Below are 27,345 nucleotides of genomic sequence, written 5' to 3' on the forward strand. Positions count from 1 at the left end.
ACTGAAACCTTAATTCGGGAAGAGGGAGGGAGAGAGTTCCTCTTTCTCGTGTGAAATCATAAACAGAAGCACGGCAGAGGACATTTTTCCCTCCTCCATCTTGGGGTGAAGATTTTCCTGTTTGTTTAAGGAATTAAAAAGCTGGCATCTGGAACTTGTGTGCCACGTACTGGATGTAGTCTGCCTTACCACTCTCACTGTGCCAGCTCGCGTTACAACCTGGTCTGCCTGTGGCTTCGGGAATGGGCAGAGTTCTGATTGTTTATTCCTTTTTCTCTTTTTCTTTCTCTCTCTTTCTTTCTTTCTCTCTCTCTCTTTCTCACTCTCTCCCTTTCTCACTCTCTCTTTGTCACTCTTTCTGACTCTTTTCTCACTCTCTCACTCGCTCTTTCTCTCTCTCTCTCATTCGCTCTTTCTCACTCTCTCACTCGCTCTTTCTCTTTCTCTGTCTCTCCCTCACTCTCTTTCTCATTCTCTTTCTCACTCCTTCTCTGTTTCTCTCTCACTCTCTTTCTTACTCTCTCTTTCTCACTCTCTTACTCACACTGTCTTTCTCACTCTATCTCCCTCTCTCTCTTTTTCTCACTCTCTTTCTCTCTGTCTTGTTCTCTCTCTCTCTTCCTCGCTCTCACTTTCTTGCCCTCACTTTCTTGCTCTCACTTTCTCTATCTCAATTTCTCGCTCCTCACTTTCTCGCTCACTTTCTCGCTCTCACTTTCTCGCTCTCACTTTCTTGCTCCTCACTTTCTCACTCCTCACTTCTCTATCTCACTCCTCACTTTCTCGCTCTCATTTTCTCGCTCCTCACTTTCTCACTCCTCACTTTCTCGCTCTCACTTTCTCGCTCTCACTTTCTCCCTCCTCACTTTCTCGCTCTCACTTTCTCGCTCTCACTTTCTCGCTCTCACTTTCTCGCTCCTCACTTTCTCGCTCTCACTTTCTCGCTCTCACTTTCTCACTCTCAGTTTCTCGCTCCTCACTTTCTCGCTCACTTCTCGCTCTCACTTTCTCTTTCTCACTCTCACTTTCTCACTCCTCACTTTCTCACTCCTCACTTCTCTATCTCACTCCTCACTTTCTCGCTCTCATTTTCTCGCTCCTCACTTTCTCACTCCTCACTTTCTCGCTCTCACTTTCTCGCTCTCACTTTCTCGCTCTCACTTTCTCGCTCCTCACTTTCTCGCTCTCACTTTCTCGCTCTCACTTTCTCGCTCCTCACTTTCTCGCTCCTCACTTTCTCGCTCTCACTTTCTCGCTCTCACTTTCTCGCTCTCAGTTTCTCGCTCCTCACTTTCTCGCTCACTTTCTCGCTCTCACTTTCTCTTTCTCACTCTCACTTTCTCACTCCTCACTTTCTCACTCCTCACGTCTCTATCTCACTCCTCACTTTCTCGCTCTCATTTTCTCGCTCATTTTCTCGCTCCTCACTTTCTCGCTCCTCACTTTCTCGCTCCTCACTTTCTCGCTCCTCACTTTCTCGCTCTCACTTTCTCGCTCCTCACTTTCTCGCTCCTCACTTTCTCGCTCTCACTTTCTCGCTCTCACTTTCTCGCTCCTTACGTTCTCGCTCTCACTTTCTCGCTCTCACTTTCTCGCTCTCACTTTCTCGCTCCTCACTTTCTCGCTCACTTTCTCGCTCTCACTTTCTCGCTCTCACTTTCTCGCTCTCACTTCCTCGCTCCTCACTTGCTCGCTCTCACTTGCTCGCTCTCACTTGCTCGCTCTCACTTGCTCGCTCTCACTTGCTCGCTCTCACTTGCTCGCTCTCACTTTCTCGCTCTCACTTGCTCGCTCTTACTTTCTCGCTTTCACTTTCTCGCTCTCACTTTCTCGCTCTCACTTTCTCGCTCTCACTTTCTCGCTCTCACTTTCTCGCTCTCACTTTCTCGCTCTCACTTTCTCGCTCCTTACGTTCTCGCTCTCTCTTTCTCGCTCTCACTTTCTCGCTCTCACTTTCTCGCTCCTCACTTTCTCGCTCACTTTCTCGCTCTCACTTTCTCGCTCTCACTTTCTCGCTCTCACTTCCTCGCTCCTCACTTGCTCGCTCTCACTTGCTCGCTCTCACTTGCTCGCTCTCACTTGCTCGCTCTCACTTGCTCGCTCTCACTTGCTCGCTCTCACTTTCTCGCTCTCACTTGCTCGCTCTTACTTTCTCGCTTTCACTTTCTCGCTCTCACTTTCTCGCTCTCACTTTCTCGCTCTCACTTTCTCGCTCTCACTTTCTCGCTCTCACTTTCTCGCTCTCACTTTCTCGCTCCTCACTTTCTCGCTCCTCACTTTCTCGCTCTTACTTTCTCGCTCTTACTTTCTCGCTCTCACTTTCTCGCTCTCTCTTTCTCGCTCTCACTTTCTCGCTCTCACTTTCTCGCTCTCACTTTCTCGCCCTCACTTTCTCGCTCCTCACTTTCTCGCTCTCACTTTCTCGCTCTCACTTTCTCGCTCTCACTTTCTCGCTCTCACTTTCTCGCTCTCACTTTCTCGCTCTCACTTTCTCGCTCTCACTTTCTCGCTCTCACTTTCTCGCCCTCACTTTCTCGCTCCTCACTTTCTCGCTCTCACTTTCTCGCTCTCACTTTCTCGCTCTCACTTTCTCGCTCTCACTTTCTCGCTCTCACTTTCTCGCTCTCACTTTCTCGCTCTCACTTTCTCGCTCTCACTTTCTCGCTCTCACTTTCTCGCTCCTCACTTTCTCGCTCCTCACTTTCTCGCTCCTCACTTTCTCTCTTTCTTTTTCTCTTCTTTCTTTCTCTCTCGCTCTCTTTCTTTCTTTCTCTCTCTCTCTCTCTCTCTCTTTCTTTCTCTCTCTCTCTCACTCTCTCCCCCTCAAGTGCGGTCGTAATACTTTCTTTTCTTCTTTCTCATGTATGTCTTCCACACCTCCAGTAGCCGGAACAACAAATTCTGGCACTGGTGCTGCCATGAATTCCTTGACCTCCCTGGGAACGCTCCAGGGGCTTGCCGGAGCCACTGTTGGGTTAAATAACATTAATGCACTGGCAGGTACAGTACAACACTAGATGGAGGTGATTGGGGGTGGGGTGAGGGCGGCGGGGGGGGGGGGGGGGGGGGGGGGTGCATGGGGACGTGGGTGCACAAAGAAAAGGAGTCCGTGGTTTGTACTTGGTGCACTATGCCATCTGCTGGTCAGAGGGATCCATTTCAGAAATTCGCCTTGATGTTTTCACGTGTTGTCAGCTTTCGATTGCCATGTGATGTATTATGCGAGGGGCATTACTTTTTAAAATCTTCGAGGTATGTAAGTGTTGTCTCTTGGTCAGGGATTCCATGATTCTATTTTTAATGGTATTACAAAATATTACAAAGCAGATATATGAGGAAATTAAAAACAAATTCTTATTCCCAATTCGCCCGCATCAAATTGGCAGTAAATTCAAGAGCCGTCAGCACTGAGAGAGGCCGAGGAAGCAGGCCGTCTTGATCAGGAGAAACCTGCACAATGCTGAGGAAAGGCCACAAGACCGAATGGAAGCTAAATAACTGTTGGCTCCTATTACACCTTTGTCAGAGGTGTAATGGGGAGGCAGTGGAGTAGGGGTATTGTCACTGGACTAGTAATGCAGAGACTCGGGGTAATGCTCGGGCGACATGGGTTTGAATCCCGCCAATTTGAATTCAATAAAATGCTGGAATTAAAGGTCTAATGATGACCATGTCCTTGTTCACTAATGTCCTTTGGAGAAGGGAATCTGCCATCCTTACCTGGTCTGGCCTGTACTTTACTCCAGACCCAGAGCAATGCGGCTGACTCTTGAATGCCCTCGGGGATGGGCAACAAATGCTGGACCAGCCAGCGATGCCCGCAACCCATGAACGAATAAAGAAAAAAAAAAGATGGCCGGATCTCCTCTGACCCCATATTGGGAACATTGTCCGACTTGGCTCTTTCCATTTAGCGTGGCAAAATCATTTGAAGTGAGCACATTACAATTTAAGAAATTCGGGTTTGTCTGGAGGAGGGTACGGTCTGAGTTCGCCACAGCAGATCCACAATATAAAATTCAGACTGTCAGTTGATGCGTCCCAAAGCTCCAGACGGGAGAGAATGTTATCTTAATGGAAAATGACTAACAGCTCATCTAATGTTGTTTTGGATTTATCCATCCATTGAACTGATGAGGTTTCTTTTTAATGAATTCGGGACAAATATATTTCATTTGCTACTGTCCAAGCTCGGACTGCATTTTAAATTGTGCTTCTGATAAATGTCGGCAAATACAAGGATTGAGTAACTGCAGAACGCAATTGGTGACAAACACATTGTGAACATCATCCATCCCCACTGCCACTCAGTAAGAATCCCAGCTCAGCTGCATGATGCCTGCATGTTGCATGACAATGGGTTGAACAGCGAGAAGTCTTATTTGGGAATGTGAGAGGATAGCCCTCTTTGTCAGGAACTATTGAATGAGTGCAATTTTTTCTCTCTATTGTTGGTTTGATGTAAAGTTGCTCAAATGCTCTCAGGTATGGCGGCGCTTAACGGCGGACTCGGAGCGACCGGCTTGACGAATGGATCGGGTGGCACCATGGACGCACTGACCCAGGCTTACTCAGGGATCCAGCAGTATGCAGCCGCGGCCCTGCCCACATTGTACAGTCAGAGCCTGCTTCAGCAGCAGAGTGCTGCAGGCAGCCAGAAGGAGGGTGAGTGCTTGTTCCCCCAGCCTTTATCATCTACTTTGCTGGTTGACACTTAGATTGTAGGGTTTTCACCCAACTGGTGCAAGGCATCCAGTGAAACCAAGAGTGGATTCCAAGACATTGAAACTTTTAATTAGGTCGGTGCTCGAAAGGGAATCATTTGCTGGGCTATGGGGAAAGGGCAGTGGAGTGGGACAAAGAACCAGCACAGGACGGGATGGGCAGAATGGCCTCAGCCTATGATTCTATAAACTGGTTTGAAGCTTCATTGCCCATCACATACAACTTACTCCCAATGCATCCATCAATGGAGCGCTAATAAGACGGGAAAGCTGTCCGTTCACCAATGTGGTTGCCTTGGCAGCAGCTGATGGGTAAACAAACTCCCTGATTGATAACAATCTCATCCTCTTTGGTGATGTTTCAATATTAATTTTATTTTGTCAGATATAAAATCTGCTGCTCTTGATAATAGACCACCATTAAAATTGCTGACAAAGCGCATGGGTGTTAATTTGCTAAAACATAATTTGGGCTCAATGCAACATGGGGGAGGCAAAATGGGCTGGGGGGGGGGGGGGGGGGGGGGGTTGGCAATTGTTTTATGTCCTGTTGGGCTCTCCATCTCATTCACCCATGCGGGAAAGAAGATCCCAAGGGGATTTATCTACAGGCAGCTGTCTGTCACCCCCCCCCCCCCCCTCGGCTGTCTAATTCCCCTCCTCCCTCCATCATTGTGTGAACCTGGTAATGACTTTTGGGAATGGAATCAACCCACATTAAATTGACAATTAAAAGTTTGGGTGTTGAATTGCAGATGAATTTTAAAAAGGTTGCTGATCACAGTTCATGGTTGTAACTTGATAATGAAAGGAATTGGTGTTAGGTTCGTAATGAATATATTCACACGAGCTAGATTCGCAGAATAGTGCGATCCTGGGTGAGTCGGCAAGCTTGAGTCGCCACTTGTACAAGCCATTGGTGGGATTACTGATCTGTCGATGGTCGTACTTGCGTTTCTCAGCTGCCTTGTCAGCTGTTTTATCCACGCCTTTTATGAATGGGATGGGCTTGACAATTCATCCCCTTGATAGGGTTAAAGTTCAGCCCTGCCCTATTGGAATTCAGTGATGAACGCGATTAGCTCCTCACCTAGATATCTCATTCATTATTTTTCTCATGAATGTGAGTTGCTTTACAGTTACATGGGTGCAAAATGGTAATGAGCACAGTTTGCAATGGAATACATTGCTGCTTGTATTGATGAATTGGCCTTGACTGCTATTGATAAATCAGCATTGAAAGATATTGGTAATGAAAATTAAATTAGTAATGAAATTGGAATAGAAATTATTTCTGTTAAAAAGTCAATGAGCAATATTAATGAGTACAGTAGGTGATTAATTCTAAACAATGCAAGTGTTAAATTGCCAATTAAAACAACTGGTATTACTTAAGGGTATTTGTATTGCATTAATAATAAATGTTACTGATGCTAAGTTGGTAATGAACATTTTTAGTAGTAAATTGGTACATAAAGCTATTAGTGTCAAGTTACTAGTGAACAGATATGTTGGTATTAACGGTAGGCTTTAGTATTCAAAGGCTGCATAGATTTCTGTTGTGCTCCTCTCACGTACAGAAAGATGGCTCACAGCACTTTGCAGAGCAGAACCCCACACTGGGCAGCAAGCTGGAGGCACAGGTAGGGAGTAACGGCACAGTAGCAGAGAATGGTTTGTCAGAGGCCTTTACGAACAGGAAAGGGGCAGGGTAGTAAAGGTGGAGAGGTTTGAGAAGAGAGTTCCAGAGAGCAGGGTCCCATAAACACTATCAATAGAGGGGTGGGGACGGCGAGAAGTGGATAGACCCCCCCCCCCCCCCGAATAAGTGATTGGGCGTTAGTAAATACATTTCAATGCAGGAAAATGTGAGGCTATCCACTTTAGAATTCCAAAGGATAGAACAGGGTCTTTTCTAAATGGCAAAAAAACCTGGAAACAGTGTAGGCCCATAGAAATGTCCAGGTGCATAGGTCTTCCAAAAATATATCGGTTTGTTGGTCTGTAATATCCAGAGGATTGAATACAACGGGTTAGAAGTCATGCTTCAGCTATCCAAATCCTTGTTTAGAACATAACTGGAGTTACTTTGAGCAGTTCTAGACACCACAACTCAGAAAGGCCTTGGGAGCGAGTGCAGCATAGGTCTACCAGCAAGACACCAGGATTCCAAAGGTTAAACCATGAAGATCAACGACACAAACTGGGGTTGGATTCCTTGGAATTTAGAAAGCTTCATGGGTGGTTTAAGCCAAGTTTTCAAGATAGTAAAGGGAACAGATAGGGTAGATAGGAATAAGCTATCTCTGCTGGTTGGGGAGTTTAGGAAATGGGTTGGGTTGTTGGGGATGGGGGGTTGGCAGCAGATTCTAAAAATACAGCCAGACCTTTCAGGAATGTAATGATGAAAGTCTTCTCCCCACAAAGAGTAATGGAAGTTTGGAACTCTCTTCCGCAAATGGCAATTGAAACCAGATGCATTTTAATCTGTAATTGACGTATTTTTGTTAATTAAAGATATCGAGGGATACAGGCAAAGACAGGTATGTGAGGTTAGATCACAGATCAACCGTGATTAACTGAGTGACATAAAAGGCCCAATGGACTAAATGGCTCCTCTGCTTCCTGTGTTCCTAGCTAAGGTTGTGGTTGGGGGTTTGGGAAAGGGAGGTTGCTTCTTGAGCAAGACTGCAGAACGATTTGAACACGAGGATTTCAAAATAGGTTGACTGGAAATGGGATCCGTGGTGTTTGGAGAGGAGGGCGGTAGTGCCAGTGAAATGGTGCAAGGCTGAGGAGGGGAGGTTCGACTAGCTGCTGAGAAGTAGAGAGAGTCTTGCCAGCCAGATACATTTACCAAAATGCATGGGATCCTTAGCTTAAAATGTCTTGCCAGTAATTTTCGATGAGAATCCCTTTTCCAAAGGCGCCAATGGTAATGAATCTTTACGAGTTCCTCTGGATTAATTCTCAAACTAGCCAGCACCATGGGGATTCAGGCAGAGACACCCTGGCATCTCGGTCTCATCTCCTCCTCCAAGGAAAGGCCTGGTGCAATGCTGAAAATCAAGGAGATTGTAGAAGCTAATTAATGTAACGACATTCCAGCAGCTTTGTATTCTGGGCATCCGCCCTTGATAAATAGAACTACCACTGCTCAAACCAAGGGGACTGTTTAGCCAGTGTTCCAAGGGACAACCACCTATGTGGCAATCCCAAGTCTCCGTGCCATGGAAGTCAAAGGCATCTTATTGATCCCACATAATAAAGAGGCAGCTGGAATAAGGAAGGATTAACAAATACTGGGGCTAATGTAGTGGAGAGTGCTAATGATGGTTTGCTAATGGGTGACCATAATAGTGATATCCAAATATTGAAATAATTGGTGTTAGATTGTTGACCAAGGAAATTAGAGTGAATTCAAGAAAAGCTATTGTTAGTGAATGTTATTGGGGTTAAATGAGTAATGGTCGCTCTTGATATTTAATAATGATGATCAATATTATACAATGCCAGTTTAGCTGGGTCTGTTTGATTTTTTTTCCTATGTCTCCCATTGTGTCATTTTTGTTGCCACTTTAAAACTAAACAAGGTCTTAATTCAACTTCTAACTCACAGCACACACTCTATTAACCTCAAGCATCCTCAAAATAAATGGGTTGTGTGCATTGGCTAAATGCTGAGACGCTTTAATCAGTGTGTGGGATATGTTAATACCTTGTGCACTTGGGTCAGCCAAACCTGTCACCTAATTAAAACCATTCATTCACTTGCATGAATTATTACCTGAACGTTTTAACGTTCCCACCACAGTTTGGAAGCTTTAAGTTTAACATAAAATGAATCGCCTTCCCCCTGGCCTGTAGAAAGCTCATTAGCAATGGGCAGAATCCTGTGCCCTCCCCTGTTCCCGCATTTACCCCAAATGTGTCCTTAATGGGGAGGTCTGTGAACAACCTTCCCACCCCGCTGCCAATTGAGGCTCTTAATTGAGCATTAGGATCTCGTCCTGCCCAATCAGAGAGCACACCAACCTTACCCATGCAGGGTCGCTTGCAGGCTCTTGGGGGGAGGGGATGGGTGAGGCCCCCTCTCAAACCGGGGGGTAGGGGGTAAGGCACTCTCAAACCGGGGGGGGGGGTGGGGGTGGGGGGAGGCCCTCTCAAACCGGGGGGGGGGTGTGGCCCTCTCAAACCGGGGGGGGGGGGTGGCCCTCTCAAACCGGGGGGGGGGGGTGGCCCTCTCAAACCGGGGGGGGGGGGGGTGGCCCTCTCAAACCGGGGGGGGGGGGTGGCCCTCTCAAACCGGGGGGGGGGGGTGGCCCTCTCAAACCGGGGGGGGGGGGGGTGGCCCTCTCAAACCGGGGGGGGCGGGGGGGGTGGCCCTCTCAAACCGGGGGGCGGGGGGGGTGGCCCTCTCAAACCGGGGGGGGGTGGCCCTCTCAAACCAGGGGGGGTGGGGGGGAGGCCCTCTCAAACCGGGGGGGGGGTGGCCCTCTCAAACCGGGGGGGGGGGGTGGGGGGAGGCCCTCTCAAACCGGTGGGGGGGAGGCCCTCTCAAACCGGTGGGGGGGAGGCCATCTCAAACCGGTGGGGGGGAGGCCCTCTCAAACCGGAGGGATCGGGGGGAGGCCCTCTCAAACCGGAGGGGTGGGGGGGAGGCCCTCTCAAACCGGAGGGGTGGGGGGGAGGCCCTTCAAACCGGAGGGGTCGGGGGGAGGCCCTCTCAAACCGGAGGGGTCGGGCGGAGGCCCTCTCAGACCGGAGGGGTGGGGGGGAGGCCCTCTCAAACCGGAGGGGTCGGGGGGAGGCCCTCTCAAACCGGAGGGGTCGGGGGGAGGCCCTCTCAAACCGGAGGGGTGGGGGGGGAGGCCCTCTCAAACCGGGGGGGTTGGGAGGGAGGCACGCTTAAACCAGGGGGTGGGGGTGGGCACTCTCACACTGTGGGGTGGGGGTGGGGGGGGCGGCCCTCTCAAACCGGGGGGGTGGGGGGAGTCTCTCTCAAACCGGGGGGTGGGGGGAGTCTCTCCCAAACCAGGGGGTGGGGGGGGGTCTCTCCCACACCGGGGGGGGGTGGCGCTCTCCCAAACCGGGGGGGGGGGGGCTCTCTCCCAGCCCAGGGGTGGAGCTCCCTCCAAAACCGGGGGGGGTGGGGGTGGTCCCTCCCAAACCGAGGGTTGGGGGGGGGGGGGTCGCTCCCAAACCGAGTGGTGGGGGTGGGGGGTCGCTCCCAAACCGAGTGGTGGGGGGTGTGGGTCGCTCCCAAACCTGGGGGGTGGGGGTGTGGGTCGCTCCCAAACCGAGGGGTGGGGTGTGGGTCGCTCCCAAACCGAGGGATGGGGTGTGGGTCACTCCCAAACCGAGGGATGGGGGGGGGGGGGGGGTCGCTCCCAAACCGGGGGGGGTGGGGGGGGTCACTCCCAAACCGGGGGGGTGGGAGGGGGTGTCGCTCCCAAACTGGGGGGGGGGGGGGTAGCTACCAAACTGGGGGGTGGGTCGCTCCCAAACTGGGGGGTGGGGGGGGTGTCGCTTTCAAACTGGGGGGTTGCTCCGGGGTGTCGCTTTCAAACTGGGGGGTTGCTCCCAAACTGGGGGGGCTGGTCGCTCCCAAACTGGGTGGGGGGGCTCTCTCCCAACCCGGGGGGGGGGGGGCTCTCCCAAACCGGGGGGGTGGGAGGGGGGTGTCGCTCCCAAACTGGGGGGGGGGGGGGTAGCTACCAAACTGGGGGGTGGGTCGCTCCCAAACTGGGGGGTGGGGGGGTGTCGCTTTCAAACTGGGGGGTCGCTCCCAAACTGGGGGGGGCTGGTCGCTCCCAAACTGGGTGGGGGGGCTCTCTCCCAACCCGGGGGGGGGGGGGGCTCTGCACTCTCCCAACCCAGGAGGGGGTCTCTCTCCCATCCCGGCGGGGGGGGGGCCCTCTCTCTCAACTCTCAACGCGGGGGCCTTCTCCCAACCCAGGGGGGTGGGGCTCTCTCCCAACCCGGGGGGTGGGGGGGCTCTCTCCCAACCCGGGGGAGGGGCTCTCTCCCAAACCGGGGGGGGGTGCTCTCTCCCAACCCGGGGGGGCTCTGCACTCTCCCAACCCGGGGGGGGTGTGGCTCTCTCCCAACCCGGGGCGGAGGGGGGGCTCTCTCTCCCAACCCGGGTGGGGGCCCTCTCGCCCAACCCGAGGGGGGGGGGCTCTCTGCCAACCTGGGGGGGGGTGGGGGGGGGCTCTCTCCCAACTTGGGGGTGGGGTGGTCTCTCCCAAACCGGGGGGGGGCGCTCTCCCAAACCGGGGGGGTCTCTTCCAGCCCGGGGGGTGGGGGGGCTCTCTCCCAACCCAGGGGGTGGGGGGGCTCTCTCCCAACCCGGGGGCTCTCCCAACCGGGGGGGGGGGGGGGGGGAGTGCTCTCTCCCAACCCGGGGGGGGGGCTCTCTTCCAACCCGGGGGGGGGGGGCTCTCTCCCAACTTGGGGGTGGGGGGGTGGCCCTCTCAAACCGGGGGGGGGGGGGCCCTCTCAAACCGGTGGGGGGTGGGGGGGAGGCCCTCTCAAACCGGAGGGGTCGGGGGGAGGTCCTCTCAAACCGGAGGGGTGGGGGGGAAGCCCTCTCAAACCGGAGGGGTCGGGGGGAGGCCCTCAAACCGGAGGGGTGGGGGGGAGGCCCTCTCAAACCGGAGGGGTGGGGGGGAGGCCCTCTCAAACCGGAGGGGTCGGGGGGAGGCCCTCTCAAACCGGAGGGGTCGGGGGGAGGCCCTCTCAAACCGGAGGGGTGGGGGAGAGGCCCTCTCAAACCGGGGGGGTTGGGAGGGAGGCACGCTTAAACCAGGGGGTGGGGGGTGGGCACTCTCACACTGTGGGGTGGAGGTGGGGGGGCGGCCCCCTCTCAAACCGGGGGGTGGGGGGAGTCTCAAACCGGGGGGTGGGGGGAGTCTCTCCCAAACCGGGGGGTGGGGGGGGGTCTCTCCCACACCGGGGGCGGGGTGGCGCTCTCCCAAACCGGGGGGGGGGGCTCTCTCCCAGCCCAGGGGTGGAGCTCCCTCCAAAACCGGGGGGGTGGGGGTGGGGTCCCTCCCAAACCGAGGGTTGCGGGGGGGGGGGGGTCGCTCCCAAACCGAGTGGTGGGGGTGGGGGGTCGCTCCCAAACCGAGTGGTGGGGGGTGTGGGTCGCTCCCAAACCGGGGGGGGTGGGGGGTGTGGGTCGCTCCCAAAACCGAGGGGTGGGGGTGTGGGTCGCTCCCAAACCGAGGGATGGGGTGTGGGTCGCTCCCCAAACCGAGGGATGGGGGGGGGGGGTCGCTCCCAAACCGGGGGCGGGAGGGGTCGCTCTCAAACCGGGGGGGGTGGGGGGGGTCACTCCCAAACTGGGGGGGTGGGAGGGGGGGGTCGCTCCCAAACTGGGGGGGGGGGGGGTAGCTACCAAACTGGGGGGTGGGTCGCTCCCAAACTGGGGGGTGGGGGGGTGTCGCTTTCAAACTGGGGGGTCGCTCCCAAACTGGGGGGGCTGGTCGCTCCCAAACTGGGTGGGGGGGCTCTCTCCCAACCCGGGGGGGGGGCTCTGCACTCTCCCAACCCAGGAGGGGTCTCTCTCCCATCCCGGCGGGGGGGGGGCCCTCTCTCTCAACGCGGGGGGCCTTCTCCCAACCCAGGGGGGTGGGGCTCTCTCCCAACCCGGGGGGTGGGGGGGCTCTCTCCCAACCCGGGGGAGGGGCTCTCTCCCAAACCGGGGGGGGGTGCTCTCTCCCAACCCGGGGGGGGGTCTGCACTCTCCCAACCCGGGGGGGGTGTGGCTCTCTCCCAACCCGGGGCAGAGGGGGGGCTCTCTCTCCCAACCCGGGTGGGGGGCCCCTCTCGCCCAACCCGAGGGGGGGGGGGGCTCTCTCCCAACCTGGGGGGGGGGTGGGGGGGGCTCTCTCCCAACTTGGGGGTGGGGTGGTCTCTCCCAAACCGGGGGGGGCGCTCTCCCAAACCGGGGGGGTCTCTTCCAGCCCGGGGGTGGGGGGGCTCTCTCCCAACCCAGGGGGTGGGGGGGGCTCTCTCCCAACCCGGGGGCTCTCCCAAACCGGGGGGGGGGGGGTGCTCTCTCCCAACCCGGGGGGGGGGGCTCTCTCCCAACCCGGGGGGGTGTGGGGCTCTCTTCCAACCCGGGGGGGGGGCTCTCTCCCAACTTGGGGGTGGGGGGGTGGCCCTCTCAAACTGGGGGGGGGGGGGGGAGGCCCTCTCAAACCGGTGGGGGGTGGGGGGGAGGCCCTCTCAAACCGGAGGGGTCGGGGGGAGGCCCTCTCAAACCGGAGGGGTCGGGGGGAGGCCCTCTCAAACCGGAGGGGTCGGGCGGAGGCCCTCTCAAACCGGAGGGGTGGGGGGGAGGCCCTCTCAAACCGGAGGGGTGGGGGGGAGGCCCTCTCAAACCGGAGGGGTGGGGGGGAGGCCCTCTCAAACCGGAGGGGGTCGGGGGGAGCCCTCTCAAACCGGAGGGGTCGGGGGGAGGCCCTCTCAAACCGGAGGGGGTGGGGGGGAGGCCCTCTCAAACCGGGGGGGGGTTGGGAGGGAGGCACGCTTAAACCAGGGGGTGGGGGGTGGGCACTCTCACACTGTGGGGTGGGGGTGGGGGGGCGGCCCTCTCAAACCGGGGGGTGTGGGGAGTCTCTCTCAAACCGGGGGGTGGGGGGAGTCTCTCCCAAACCGGGGGATGGGGGGGGTCTCTCCCACACCGGGGGGGGGGTGGCGCTCTCCCAACCCGGGGGGGGTGGCGCTCTCCCAACCCGGGGGGGGGGGGGGGGGGTCGCTCCCAAACCGAGTGGTAGGGGTGGGGAGTCGCTCCCAAACCGAGTGGTGGGGGGGGGTCGTTCCCAAACTGGGGGGTGGGGGGGGCTAGCTCCCGAACTGGGGGGTGGGGGGGTGTTGCTCCCAAACTGGGGGGTGGGTCGCTCCCAAACTGGGGGGGGTGGGGGGGGGTGGGGGGGGGTGTCGCTTTCAAACTGGGGGGGGTGTCGCTCCCAAACTGGGGGGGCTGGTCGCTCCCAAACTGGGGGGGGGGGCTCTCTCCCAACCCGGGGGGGGCTCTGCACTCCTCCCAACCCAGGAGGGGTCTCTCTCCCATCCCGGCGGGGGGGGGCCCTCTCTCTCAACGCGGGGGCCCTCTCCCAACCCAGGGGGTGGGGCTCTCTCCCAACCCGGGGGGTGGGGGGGCCCTCTCCCAACCCGGGGGGGTGTAGCTCTCTCCCAACCCGGGGCGGAGGGGGGGCTCTCTCTCCCAACCCGGGTGGGGGCCCTCTCGCCCAACCCGGGGGGGGGTGGCTCTCTCCCAACCTGGGGGGGGTGGGGTGGGGCTCTCTCCCAACTTGGGGGTGGGGTGGTCTCTCCCAAACCGGGGGGGGGGGCGGCTCTCCCAAACCGGGGGGGTCTCTTCCAGCCCGGGGAGGGGCTCTCTCCCAACCCAGGGGGTGGGGGGGCTCTCTCCCAACCCGGGGGCTCTCCCAAACCGGGGGGGGGGGTGCTCTCTGCCAACCCGGGGGCGGTGGGGCTCTCTCCCAACCCGGGGAGTGGGGGGGCTCTCTCCCAACCCGGGGGGGGTGGGGGGGCTCTCTTCCAACCCGGGGGGGGGGGGGCTCTCTCCCAACTTGGGGGTGGGGGGGGGTCTCTACCAAACCGGAGGTGGGGGTCTCCCAAACCGGGGGGGGGGGGGATCTCTCCCAGCCCGGGGGGTGGCTCTCTCCCAACCCGGTGGGAGGGGTCTCTCTCCTAACCCGGGGGGCGGGGGGATCTCTCCCAACCCGCGGGGGTCTCTCTCCTAACCCGGGGGGGGGGAGGCTCTCTCCCAACCCGGGGGGTATCTCCCTAACTGGGGGGGGGGGCGCTCTAACCCAACCCGGGGGGAGTGCTCTCTCCCAACCTGGAGGGGGGGGGCTCTCTCCCAACCCGGGGGTGGGGGGTGGCGCTCTCCCAAGCCGGGGGTGGAGGGGGCTCTCTCCCAACCCGGGGGGGCCGGCTCTCTCCCAACATGGGGGGGGCCCTCTCCCAACCCGGGGGCGGGGCTCTCTCCCAACCCGGGGGTGGGCTCTCTCCCAACCCGGGTGGGGGTCTCTCTCCCAACCCGGGGGGGGGGGGGGGCTCTCTCCCAACCCGGAGGGGGGGCTCTCTCCCAACCCGGGGGAAGTCTCTCCCAACCCAGGGCGGGGGGGGCTCTCCCAACCCGGGGGGGGGGGTGGCACTCTCCCAACCCGGAGGGAGGGGTCTCTCCCAAACCGGGGGGTGGGGGGGGAAGTGGGTCTCTCGCAAACCGAGGGGGTCTCTCTTCCAACCCGGGGGGGTCTCCAAAAACGGGGGGGGGGGGCACTCCCAAACCGGAGGTGGGGAATCTCTCCTAACCCGGGGGGGCGGGGCTCTCTCTCAATCCTGGGGGGGCGGTCTCCCAACCCGGGGGGGGGGGGGGGGCTCTCTCCCAACCCGGGGCGGGGCTGTCTCCCAATCCGGGTTGGGGGGGGCTCTCTCCCATCTCCCAACACGGGGGTGTCTCTCTCCCAAACCGGGGGGGTCGGGGGCTCTTCCAACCCGGGGAGGGGGCTCTCCCATACCGGGGGTTCTCTCCCAAATCGGAGGGGAGGGGGTCTCTCTTCCAACCCGGGGAGGTGGGGGGCTCTCTCCCAAACCGGGGGCGTGGGGGTTCTTTCCCAAACCGGGGGGGGGGGGGGGGGTGGTCTCCCAAACCGGGGGTGGTCTCTCCCAAATCGGGGGTGGGGTGTCTCTCTCCCAACCCGGGAGGGGGGCTCTATCCCAACCCGGGGGCGGGGCTCTATCCCAACCCGGGGGGGGGGCCTCTCTCCCAACCCGGGGGGGGGGTCTCTCCCAAACCGGGGGGGGATGTCTCTCTCCCAACCCGGGGAGGGGTGGGGGGTGCGCTCTCCCAACCCGTGGGGGGCCTCTTTCCCAAACCGGGTGGGGGGGGGCTCTCCCAAACCGGGGCTGGTCTTCTACCAAACCGGGGGGGCGGGTCTCTACCAAACGGGGGTGGGGGCCTCTCTCTCAAAACGGGGGGGGGGGGTCTTTCCCAAACCGGGGGGGGGGGGCTCTCCCAACCCGGCGGGGGGCTCTCTCCCAAACCGGTGGGGGGGGCTCTCTCCCAACCGGGGAGGGGGCTGTCTCTCCCAAACCGGGGGGGAGGGGGTCTCTCCCAAACCGGGGCGGGGGGAGGGGGTCTCTCTCAAACCGGGAGAGGGGGGTCTCTCCCAAACCGGGGGGGGGGGGTCTCTCCCAAACCGTGTGGGGCAGGGTCTCGCTTCCAACCCGGGGTGGGGGGGGGCTCTCACAACCTGGGGGAGGGGGGGTGGGTCCTCTCTTCAAACCGGGGGTGGGGGGTGGGTGGTGGGTCTCTCTTCAAACCGAGGGCGGGGGGTGGGTCTCTCTTCAAAACAGGGGCGGGGGTGGGTCTCTCTTCAAACCGGGAGGGGGTCTCTCTTCAAACCGGGGTGGGTGGGTCTCTCTTCAAACCGGGGGGGGTGGTGGGTCTCTCTTCATACCGGGGGGTGGGTCTCTCTTCAAACCGGGGGGGGGGGGCTCTCTCCCAAACCCGGGGGGGGGGGGCGGTCTCTCTTCCAACCCGGGGGGGTGGGTCTCTGGGTCTCTCTTCCAACCCGGGGGGGTCTATCCCGAAACGGGGGTGGGGGGCACTCCCAAACCGGAGGTGGGGAATCTCTCCCAAACGGGGGGGGGGGGGGGGGGGGGGGGCTCTCTCCCAACCTGGGGGGGGGGGGTCTCTCCCAAACCGGGGAGGTATCTCTCTCTCTCCAAACCGGGGGGGGGGGGGGGGGGAGTGGGGGTCTCTCTTCCAACCCCGTGCGGTGCGGGGGGGGCTCTCACAACCCGGGGGAGGGGGGTGGGTCTCTCTTCAAACCGGGGGGGGTGGGGGGTGTGGGTCTCTCTTCAAACCTGGGGCGGGGGTGGGTCTTTCTTCAAACCGGGGGCGGGGATGGGTCTCTCTTCAAAACGGGTGGGGTGGGGGTGGGGTCTCTCTTCAAACCGGGGGGTGGGGGGGTGGGTCTCTCTTCAAACCGAGGGGTGGGGGGTGGGTCTCTCTTCAAACCGGGGGGGGGGGGTCTCTCTTCATACGGGGGGGGTGTCTCTTTTCAAACCGGGGGGGTGGGGGGGGGTCTCTCTTCAAACCGGGGGGGGGGGGGTGGGCCTCTCTTCAAACCGGGGGGGGGGGGGCTCTCTCCCAAACTGGGGGGTGGGGGGGTGTCGCTCCCAAACCTGGGGGGGGGGGTCGCTCCCAAACTGGGGGGGGTGGGGGGGTGTCGCTCCCCAAACTGGGGGGGGGGTCGCTCCCAAACTGGGGGGGGGGGTCCGCTCCCAAACGGGGGGGGGGGGGCTCTCTCCCAACCCGGGGGGGGGCTCTGCACTCTCCCAACCCAGGAGGGGTCTCTCTCCCATCCCGGCGGGGGGGGCCCCTCTCTCCCAACCCGGGGGCGGGGGGGCCCTCTCCCAACCCGGGGGGGTGGGGCTCTCTCCCAACCAGGGGGTGGGGGGGGCTCTCTCCCAACCCGGGGGACGGGCTCTCTCCCAAACCGGGGGGGTGCTCTCTCCCAACCCGGGGGACGGGCTCTCTCCGCAAACCGGGAGGGTGTGGCCTCTCTCCCAACCCGGGGCGGAGGGGGGGCTCTCTCTCCCAACCCGGGGGGTGGGGGGGCTCTCTTCCAACCCGGGGGGGGGGGCTCTCTCCCAACTTGGGGGTGGGGGGGGGTCTCTCCCAAACCGGGGGTGGGGGTCTCCCAAACCGGGGGTGGGGGGGATCTCTCCCAGCCTGGGGGGTGGCTCTCTCCCAACCCGGTGGGGGGGGGTCTTTCTCCTAACCCTGGGGGCGGGGGGATCTCTCCCAACCCGCGGGGGTCTCTCTCCTAACCTGGGGGGGGAGGCTCTCTCCCAACCCGGGGGGGTATCTCCCTAACTGGGGGGGGGGGCTCTCTCCCAACCCGGGTGGGGGGGTGCTCTCTCCCAACATGGGGGGGGGGCTCTCTCCCAACCCGGGGGGGGCTCTCTCCCAACCCGGGGGGGGGTCTCTTCCCAACCCGGGGGGGGGGGGGGCTCTCTCCCAACCCGGAGGGGGGGCTCTCTCCCAACCCGGGGGGGGTCTCTCCCAACCCGGGGGTGGATGGGCTCTCCCAACCCGGGGGGGTGGCATTCTCCCAACCCGGAGGGAGGGGTCTCTCCCAAACCGGGGGGGGGGGGGGGGGAAGTGGGTCTCTCGCAAACCGAGGGGGGTCTCTCTTCCAACCCGGGGGGGTCTCTCCAAAAACGGGGGGGGGCACTCCCAAACCGGAGGTGGGGAATCTCTCCTAACCCGGGGGGGGTGGCATTCTCCCAACCCGGAGGGAGGGGTCTCTCCCAAACCGGGGGGGGGGGGGGGGGAAGTGGGTCTCTCGCAAACCGAGGGGGTCTCTCTTCCAACCCGGGGGGGTCTCTCCAAAAACGGGGGGGGGGGCACTCCCAAACCGGAGGTGGGGAATCTCTCCTAACCCGGGGGGGGGGGGGGGGGTCGGGGGCTCTCTCCCAATCCTGGGGGGGCGGTCTCCCAACCCGGGGGGGGGGGCTCTCTCCCAACCCGGGGCGGGGCTGTCTCCCAATCCGGGGGGGGGGGGGCCTCTCTCCCAACACGGGGGTGGGGTCTCTCCAAACCGAGGGGGGTCTCTCTCCCAAAGCGGGGGGGGGGCGGGGGCTCTTCCAACCCGGGGAGGTGGGGGGCTCTCCCACCCGGGTGGGGGGCCTCGTTCCCAAACCGGGGGGGGGGGGGCTCTCCCAAACCGGGGCTTGGTCTCTACCAAACCGGGGGGGGGCGGGTCTCTACCAAACGGGGGTGGGGGCCTCTTTTCCCAAACCGGGGGGGGGGGGGGGGGCTCTCCCAACCCGGCGGGGGGCTCTCTCCCAAAACCGGTGGGGGGGGCTTTCTCCCAACCAGGTGGGGGGGCTGTCTCTCCCAAACCGGGGGGGAGGGGGTCTCTCCCAAACCGGGGGGGAGGGGGTCTCTCCCAAACCTGGAGGTGGGGGGGTCTCTCCCAAACCGGGGGGGGGGAGTCTCTCCCAAACCGTGGGAGGCAGGGTCTCGCTTCCAACCCATGGTGGGGGGGGGGCTCTCACAACCCGGGGGAGGGGGGTGGGTCTCTCTTCAAACCGGGGGGGGGGGGGATCACTCTTCAAAACGGGGGCGGGGGTGGGGTCTCTCTTCAAAACGGGGGCGGGGGTGGGTCTCTCTTCAAAACGGGGGTGGGGGGGGGTCTCTCTTCAAACCGGGGGGGGGGGGGGCCTCTCTTCAAACCGGGGGGGGGGGCGGGTGGGTCTCTCTTCAAACCGGGGGTGGGGGCGGGTCTCTCTTCAAACCGGGGGGGTGGTGGGTCTCTCTTCAAACCGGGGGGGGGGTGGGTCTCTCTTCAAACCGGGGGGGGGGTGGGTCTCTCTTCAAACCGGGGGGGGGCTCTCTCCCAAACCGGGGGGGGCGGGGGGGGGGGCGGTCTCTCTTCCAACCCAGGGGGGTGGGTCTCTGGGTCTCTGTTCCAACCCGGGGGGGTCTATCCCAAAACGGGGGTGGGGGCACTCCCAAACCGGAGGTGGGGAATCTCTCCCAAACCGGGGGGGGGTATCTCTCTCCCAAACCGGGGGGTGGGGTGGGGGGGGAGGGGTGGTCTCTCTTCCAACCTGGATGGGGGGGGGGCTCTCACAACCCGGGGGAGGGGGGTGGGTATCTCTTCAAACCGGGGGGGGTGGGGGGATGGGTCTCTCTTCAAACCGGGGGCGGGGGTGGGTCTCTCTTCAAACCGGGGGGGGGGTGGGTCTCTCTTCAAACCGGGGTGGGGGGGTGGGTCTCTCTTCAAACCGGGGGGGGGGGGGGTGGGTCTCTCTTCAAACCGGGGGGGGGGGTGGGGTCTCTCCCAAACCCGGGGGGGGGGTCTCTCTTCAAACCGGGGGGCGGCGGTGGTGGGTCTCTCTTCAAACCGGGGGAGGGGGGGCGGTCCCTCTTCAAACCGGGGGTGGGGGGGGGGTGGGTCTCTCTTCTCTCTCTTCAAACCGGGGGGGTGGTGGGTCTCTCTTCAAACCGGGGGGGGTGGGGGGGTCTCTCTTCCAACCCGGGGTGGGGGGGGTGCTCTCACAACCCGGGGGAGGGGGGTGGGTCTCTCTTCAAACCGGGGGGGGGTGGGTCTCTCTTCAAACCGGGGGGTCTCTCTTCAAACCGGGGAAGGGGGGGGTCTCTCTTCAAACCGGGGGTTGGGGGGGTGGGTCTCTCTTCAAACCGGGGGGGTGGTGGGTCTCTCTTCAAACCGCGGGGGGGGGGCTCTCTCCCAACCCGGGGGGGGTGGGGGGCTCTCTCCCAACCCGGGGGGTAGGAGGGCTCTCTCCCAACCCGGGGGGGTGCTCTCTCCCAACCCGGGGGGTGGGGGGGGCTCTCTCCCAAACCGGGGAGGTGGAAGCTCTCTCCCAAACCGGGGGGGGGGGGGGGGGACTCTCCCAAACTGGGGGGGGGTCTCTCTCCCAACCTGGGGAGTGGGGCTCTCCCAACCCGGCGGGGCTCTCTCCCAACCCTGGGGGGCAGGGTGGCTCTCCCAAACCAGGGGGGGGTTGTCCTAAACCGGGGGGGTGGTCTCTCTCAAACCGGGAGGGGGGGTCTCTCCCAAACCGGGGTGGGGGGGGCTCTCACAACCCGGGGGGGGGGCTCTCACAACCCGGGGGGGGGTCTCTCATCAAAGTGGGGGGTGGGTCTCTCTTCAAACGGGGGGGGGTGGGTCTCTCTTCAACCCGGGGGTGGGGGGTCTCGCTTCAAACCGGGGGGCGGGTGGGTCTCTCTTCAAACCAGGGGCGGGGTGGGTGGGTCTCTCTTCAAACCGGGGGTGGGTGGGGTGGGTCTCTCTTCAAACCGGGTGGGAGGGGGGTCTCTCTTCCAAACCGGGGGGGGCGGGGGCTCTTCCAACCCGGGGGGGCTCTCTCCCAAACCGGGGGTTCTCTCCCAAATCGGAGGAGGGGGGGTCTCTCTTCCAACCCGGGGAGGTGGGGGGCTCTCCCAACCCGGGGGGGGGCTCTCTCCCAACCCGGGGGGGGGGTCTCTCCCAAACCGGGGCTGGTCTCTCCAAAATCAGGGGTGGGGGGTCTCTCCCAAACCGGGGCGGGGGGTCTCTCCCAAACCGGGGGGGCTCTCTCTCCCAACCCAGGGGAGGGGGGGGGCTCTCTCCCAACCCGGGGGGGGGGCCTCTTTCCCAAACCGGGGGGGGTTTCTCCCAAACCGGGGCGGATCTCTACCAAACCGGGGGGGGGGCCTCCCCCAACCCGGGGGGAGGCCTCTCTCCCAAACCGGTGGGGGAGGGGGCTCTCCCAACCCGGCGGGGGGCTCTCTCCCAAACCGGGGGGGGAGGGGGCTCTCCCAACCCGGCGGGGGGCTCTCTCCCAAACCGGTGGGGTCTCTCCCAAACCGGGGGGTGGGGGTGGTCTCTCCCAAATCGGGGGGGTCTCCCCCAAACCGGGGGGGGTCTCTCCCAACCCGGGGGGGGGGGGGTGTCTCTCCCTCCCAACCCGTGGGGGTGGGCTCTCTCCCAACCCAGGGGCGGGGTGGGTGGGGGGGCTCTCTCCCAACCTGGGGGGCGCGGGTTCTCTCCCAACCTGGGGGGGGGGGGCTCTCTCCCAACCCCGGGTGGGGGGGCACACTCCCAACCCGGGGGGGTGGGGGCTCTCTCCCAAACTGGGGAGTGGTGCTCTCCCAACCCGGGGGGGCTCTCTCAAACCGGGTGGGGCGGGGTCTCTCTTCCAACCCGGGGCGGGGGGGGCTCTCACAACCCGGGGGGGGTGGGTCTCCCATCAAACCGGGGGGGGGTCTCTCTTCAAACCGGGGGGGGGGCCTCTTCAAACCGGGGGGGGGTTTCTCTCCCAAACCGGGGGGGAGGGGGTGTCTCTCCCAAACTGGGGGGGGGCGGTGCCTCTCCCAAACCGGGGTGGGGGGTCTCTCCCAAACCGGGGGGGGGGGCTCGCCCAACCCAGGGGGGGGGCTCTCCCAACCTGGGGAGGGCTCTCTCCCAAACCGGTGGGCGGGGGGCTCTCTCCCAAACCGGGGGGGGGCGGGGGGTGTCTCAGAACCCGGGGGGGGTCGCTCTCTCCCAACCCAGGGGGGGGGTCTCTCTCCCAACCCGGCGGGGGAGGGGGGCTCTCCCAACCCGGGGGTGGGTGGGGTATCTCCCAACCCGGGGGAGGGGCTCTCTCCCAACCCGGGGGGGGGGGCAGCTCTCTCCCAACCCGGGGTGGGGGGGCTTACTCCCAACCCGGGGATGGGTGGGGTCTCTCCCAAACCCGGGGGAGGGGTCTCTCCCAAACCAGGGGGGGGGGGTCTCTCTCCCAACCCGGGGGGAGGGGCTCTCCCAAACTGGGGGGGTCTCTCATCCAACCCGGGGGAGGTGCTCTCTCCCAACCCGGGGTGGGCTCCCAACCCGGGTGTGGTCTCTCTCCCAACCCGGGGAGAGGGGCTCTCCCAACCTGGGGAGGGTCTCTCTTCCAACCCGGGGGAGGCTTTTCCAACCCGGGGGTGGGGGTCTCTCTTGCAACCCGGGGGTGGGGGGCTCTCTCCCAACCCGGGTGGGGTCTCTCTTCCAACCCGGGGGTGGGGGGGGAGGGCTCTCTCCCAACCCGGGTGGGGGCTCTCTCACAACCCGAGGGGGGGGGGGGCTCTCTCCCAACCCAGGGGGTTGAGGGGGCTCTCTCCCAACACGGGGGGGCTCTCTCCCAACCCGGGGGTGTGGGGGGGGCTCTCTCCCAACCCGGGGGGGCTCTCTCCCAAACCAGGGGGGGGCTCTCTCCCAAACCAGGGGGGTGGGGCGTCTCTCCCAACCGGGGGGGGCTCTCTACCAACCCGGGGGTGGGGTCTCTCTCCCAACCCGGCGGGGGAGGGGGGCTCTCCCAACCCGGGGGTGGGTGGGGTATCTCCCAACCCGGGGGGGGGGCTCTCTCCCAACCCGGGGGGGGGGGGGGCTCTCTCCCAACCCGGGGTGGGGGGGCTTACTCCCAACCCGGGGATGGGTGGGGTCTCTCCCAAACCCGGGGGAGGGGTCTCTCCCAAACCAGGGGGGGGGGGGGGGTCTCTCTCCCAACCAGGGGGGAGGGGCTCTCCCAAACTGGGGGGGTCTCTCATCCAACCCGGGGGAGGTGCTCTCTCCCAACCCGGGGTGGGCTCCCAACCCGGGTGGGGGCTCTCTCCCAACCCGGGGGTGGGTGGTGTCTCTCCCAAACCCGGGGGGGGGTGGGTCTCTTCCAAACCGGGGGGGGTGGTCTCTCTCCCAACCCGGGGAGAGGGGCTCTCCCAACCTGGGGAGGGTCTCTCTTCCAACCCGGGGGGAGGCTTTTCCAACCCGGGGGTGGGGGTCTCTCTTCCAACCCGGGGGTGGGGGGCTCTCTCCCAACCCGGGTGGGGTCTCTCTTCCAACCCGGGGGTGGGGGGGAGGGCTCTCTCCCAACCCGGGTGGGGGCTCTCTCACAACCCGAGGGGGGGGGGTCTCTCTCCCAACCCAGGGGGTTGAGGGGGCTCTCTCCCAACCCGGGGGGGCTCTCTCCCAACCCGGGGGTGTGGGGGGGGGCTCTCTCCCAACCCGGGGGGGCTCTCTCCCAAACCAGGGGGGGGGCTCTCTCCCAAACCAGGGGGTGGGGCGTCTCTCCCAACCGGGGGGGGCTCTCTACCAACCCGGGGGTGGGGGCTGTCTCCCAAGCCGGCAGGGTGGGGGTCCCTCCCAAACCGAGGGGGGAGCTCTCCCAACCCGGGGGGGGGGGGCTCGCTCCCAAACCGAGGGGGGGGTCTCTCCCAACCAGTGTGGGTCGCTCTCTTCCAACCCGGGTGGGGGGTGCTCTCCCAAACTGGGGGGGGGGGGCTCGCTCCCAAACCAGGGGGTGGGGCTCTCTCCCAAACCGGGGGTGGGGGGGTTCTCTCCCAAACTGGGGGTGGGGGGGCTCTCTCCCAACCTGGGGGGGGGGGCTCGCTCCCAACCTGGGGGGGGGGGCTCTCTCCCAACGCGGGGGGGGGGGTTCTCTCCCAAACCAGGGGGGGCTCTCCCAACCCGGGGGGGGGGGGCTCTCTCCCAAACTATGGTGGGGGGGGTCTCTCCCAAACTGTGGTGGGGGGGGGGTCTCTCCCAAACCGTGGGTGGGGGGCTCTACCAACCCGGGGAGGCTTTCTCCCAAACCGGGGGGGGGGTGCTCTCTCCCAAACCGGGGGGGGGGGGGTGCTCTCTCCCAAACCGGGGGGGGGGGTCTCTCCCAACCCGGGGTGGTGGCTCTCCCAACCCGGGGGGGGCTTTCTCCCAAACCAGAGGGGGGAGCTCTCTCCCAAACTGGGGGAGGGGACTCCCCCAAACCGTGGGGGGGGGGCTCTACCAACCCGGGGAGGCTCTCTCCCAACCCGGGGGGGGGCTCTCTCCCAAACCGGGGGGCGGGGGGTCTCTGTTCCAACCCGGGGTGGGGGGGGGCTCTCCCCCAGACCGGGCAGGGGGGCTCTCCCAACCCGGGGGAGGGCTTTCTCCCACCCGGGGAGGGCTTTCTCCCAAACCAGGGGGGTGGAGGGGGCTCTCCCAACCTGGGGGGGGGCTTTCTCCCAAACCAGGGGTGGGGAGATGGTCTCTCCCAAATGCAGGGGGGGGTGTCTCGTCCAACGCGCTCTCTCCCATCCCAGGGGGTGGATTCTCTCCCAAACCGGGGCGGGTGGGGGGGGGGGTCTCTCCCAACCCGGAGGGGCTCTCTCCCAACCCGGGGGGGCGGGCTCTCCCAAACGAGGGAAGGGGGGGCTTTATCCCAAACCGGGGGGGTGGGGGCGGGGGTCTCTCCCAACCGCGGGGGGGTGGCTCTCTCCTAACCCAGGAAGGGGAGGGTCTCTCCCAAACCGGGGGCGGGGGGGGTGTCTCGCCCAACCCGGGGGGGGGGTGGGGGGGGGGGGCTCTCTCCCAACCCGGGAGGGTGGTCTCTCTTGCAACCCGGGGGTGGGGGGCTCTCTCCCAACCCGGGTGGGGTCTCTCTTCCAACCCGGGGGTGGGGGGGAGGGCTCTCTCCCAACCCGGGTGGGGGCTCTCTCACAACCCGAGGGGGGGGGGGGCTCTCTCCCAACCCAGGGGGTTGAGGGGGCTCTCTCCCAACACGGGGGGGCTCTCTCCCAACCCGGGGGTGTGGGGGGGGCTCTCTCCCAACCCGGGGGGGCTCTCTCCCAAACCAGGGGGGGGCTCTCTCCCAAACCAGGGGGTGGGGCGTCTCTCCCAACCGGGGGGGGCTCTCTACCAACCCGGGGGTGGGGTCTCTCTCCCAACCCGGCGGGGGAGGGGGGCTCTCCCAACCCGGGGGTGGGTGGGGTATCTCCCAACCCGGGGGGGGGGCTCTCTCCCAACCCGGGGTGGGGGGGCTTACTCCCAACCCGGGGATGGGTGGGGTCTCTCCCAAACCCGGGGGAGGGGTCTCTCCCAAACCAGGGGGGGGGGGGGGGTCTCTCTCCCAACCAGGGGGGAGGGGCTCTCCCAAACTGGGGGGGTCTCTCATCCAACCCGGGGGAGGTGCTCTCTCCCAACCCGGGGTGGGCTCCCAACCCGGGTGGGGGCTCTCTCCCAACCCGGGGGTGGGTGGTGTCTCTCCCAAACCCGGGGGGGGGTGGGTCTCTTCCAAACCGGGGGGGGTGGTCTCTCTCCCAACCCGGGGAGAGGGGCTCTCCCAACCTGGGGAGGGTCTCTCTTCCAACCCGGGGGGAGGCTTTTCCAACCCGGGGGTGGGGGTCTCTCTTCCAACCCGGGGGTGGGGGGCTCTCTCCCAACCCGGGTGGGGTCTCTCTTCCAACCCGGGGGTGGGGGGGAGGGCTCTCTCCCAACCCGGGTGGGGGCTCTCTCACAACCCGAGGGGGGGGGGGTCTCTCTCCCAACCCAGGGGGTTGAGGGGGCTCTCTCCCAACCCGGGGGGGCTCTCTCCCAACCCGGGGGTGTGGGGGGGGGCTCTCTCCCAACCCGGGGGGGCTCTCTCCCAAACCAGGGGGGGGGCTCTCTCCCAAACCAGGGGGTGGGGCGTCTCTCCCAACCGGGGGGGGCTCTCTACCAACCCGGGGGTGGGGGCTGTCTCCCAAGCCGGCAGGGTGGGGGTCCCTCCCAAACCGAGGGGGGAGCTCTCCCAACCCGGGGGGGGGGGGCTCGCTCCCAAACCGAGGGGGGGGTCTCTCCCAACCAGTGTGGGTCGCTCTCTTCCAACCCGGGTGGGGGGTGCTCTCCCAAACTGGGGGGGGGGGGGCTCGCTCCCAAACCAGGGGGTGGGGCTCTCTCCCAAACCGGGGGTGGGGGGGTTCTCTCCCAAACTGGGGGTGGGGGGGCTCTCTCCCAACCTGGGGGGGGGGGGCTCGCTCCCAACCTGGGGGGGGGGCTCTCTCCCAACGCGGGGGGGGGTTCTCTCCCAAACCGGGGGGGGCTCTCCCAACCCGGGGGGGGGGGCTCTCTCCCAAACTATGGTGGGGGGGGTCTCTCCCAAACTGTGGTGGGGGGGGGTCTCTCCCAAACCGTGGGTGGGGGGCTCTACCAACCCGGGGAGGCTCTCTCCCAAACCGGGGGGGGGGGTGCTCTCTCCCAAACCGGGGGGGGGGTGCTCTCTCCCAAACCGGGGGGGGGGGGTCTCTCCCAACCCGGGGTGGTGGCTCTCCCAACCCGGGGGGGGCTTTCTCCCAAACCAGAGGGGGGAGCTCTCTCCCAAACTGGGGGAGGGGACTCCCCCAAACCGTGGGGGGGGGGCTCTACCAACCCGGGGAGGCTCTCTCCCAACCCGGGGGGGGCTCTCTCCCAAACCGGGGGCGGGGGGTCTCTGTTCCAACCCGGGGTGGGGGGGGGGCTCTCCCCCAGACCGGGCAGGGGGGCTCTCCCAACCCGGGGGAGGGCTTTCTCCCACCCGGGGAGGGCTTTCTCCCAAACCAGGGGGGTGGAGGGGGCTCTCCCAACCTGGGGGGGGGCTTTCTCCCAAACCAGGGGTGGGGAGATGGTCTCTCCCAAATGCAGGGGGGGGTGTCTCGTCCAACGCGCTCTCTCCCATCCCAGGGGGTGGATTCTCTCCCAAACCGGGGCGGGTGGGGGGGGGGGTCTCTCCCAACCCGGAGGGGCTCTCTCCCAACCCGGGGGGGCGGGCTCTCCCAAACGAGGGAAGGGGGGGCTTTATCCCAAACCGGGGGGGTGGGGGCGGGGGTCTCTCCCAACCGCGGGGGGGTGGCTCTCTCCTAACCCAGGAAGGGGAGGGTCTCTCCCAAACCGGGGGCGGGGGGGGTGTCTCGCCCAACCCGGGGGGGGTGGGGGGGGGGGGGCTCTCTCCCAACCCGGGAGGGTGGTCTCTCTTGCAACCCGGGGGGGCGGGGGGCTCTCTCCCAACCCGGTGGGGGGGGGCTCTCTCCCATCCCGGGGGGGTGGGTTCTCTCCCAAACCGGGGCGGGTGGGGGGGGTCTCTCCCAACCCGGGGGGCTCTCTCCCAACCCGGGGGGGGCTCTCCGAAACCGGGGGGGGGGGTCTCTCCCAAACCCGGGGGGGGGGGGGTCTCTCCCAAACCGGGGGTGGTCTCTCCCAAACTGGGTGGGGGGTCTCTCCCAACCCGGGGGGGCTCCTCTCCCAAACCGGGGGGGGGGGGCTCTCTCCCAAAC

At 63.9% G+C, this 27,345-nt stretch overlaps 1 protein-coding gene across 22 annotated transcripts in view; it reads left to right on the top strand.

Annotated features, from left to right (window-relative positions):
• The window catches only part of celf2 (cugbp, Elav-like family member 2), a 1,037,523-nt gene that overhangs the window by 999,484 nt on the left and 10,694 nt on the right, over positions 1–27,345 (top strand). For 13 of the 22 annotated variants that reach the window (XM_072471059.1, XM_072471057.1, XM_072471058.1 and 10 more), the window contains 3 exons: positions 2,884–3,000; positions 4,468–4,665; positions 6,305–6,367. In XM_072471059.1, the coding sequence (XP_072327160.1) occupies positions 2,884–3,000; positions 4,468–4,665; positions 6,305–6,367 (378 nt within the window). The remainder of the gene's footprint in view (positions 1–2,883; positions 3,001–4,467; positions 4,666–6,304; positions 6,368–27,345) is intronic. The other 9 variants (XM_072471053.1, XM_072471067.1, XM_072471056.1 and 6 more) reach the window with 7 other exon arrangements.

The sequence above is a fragment of the Scyliorhinus torazame genome, chromosome 13, assembly GCF_047496885.1.
Source record: "Scyliorhinus torazame isolate Kashiwa2021f chromosome 13, sScyTor2.1, whole genome shotgun sequence".
Lineage (NCBI taxonomy): Eukaryota > Metazoa > Chordata > Chondrichthyes > Carcharhiniformes > Scyliorhinidae > Scyliorhinus > Scyliorhinus torazame.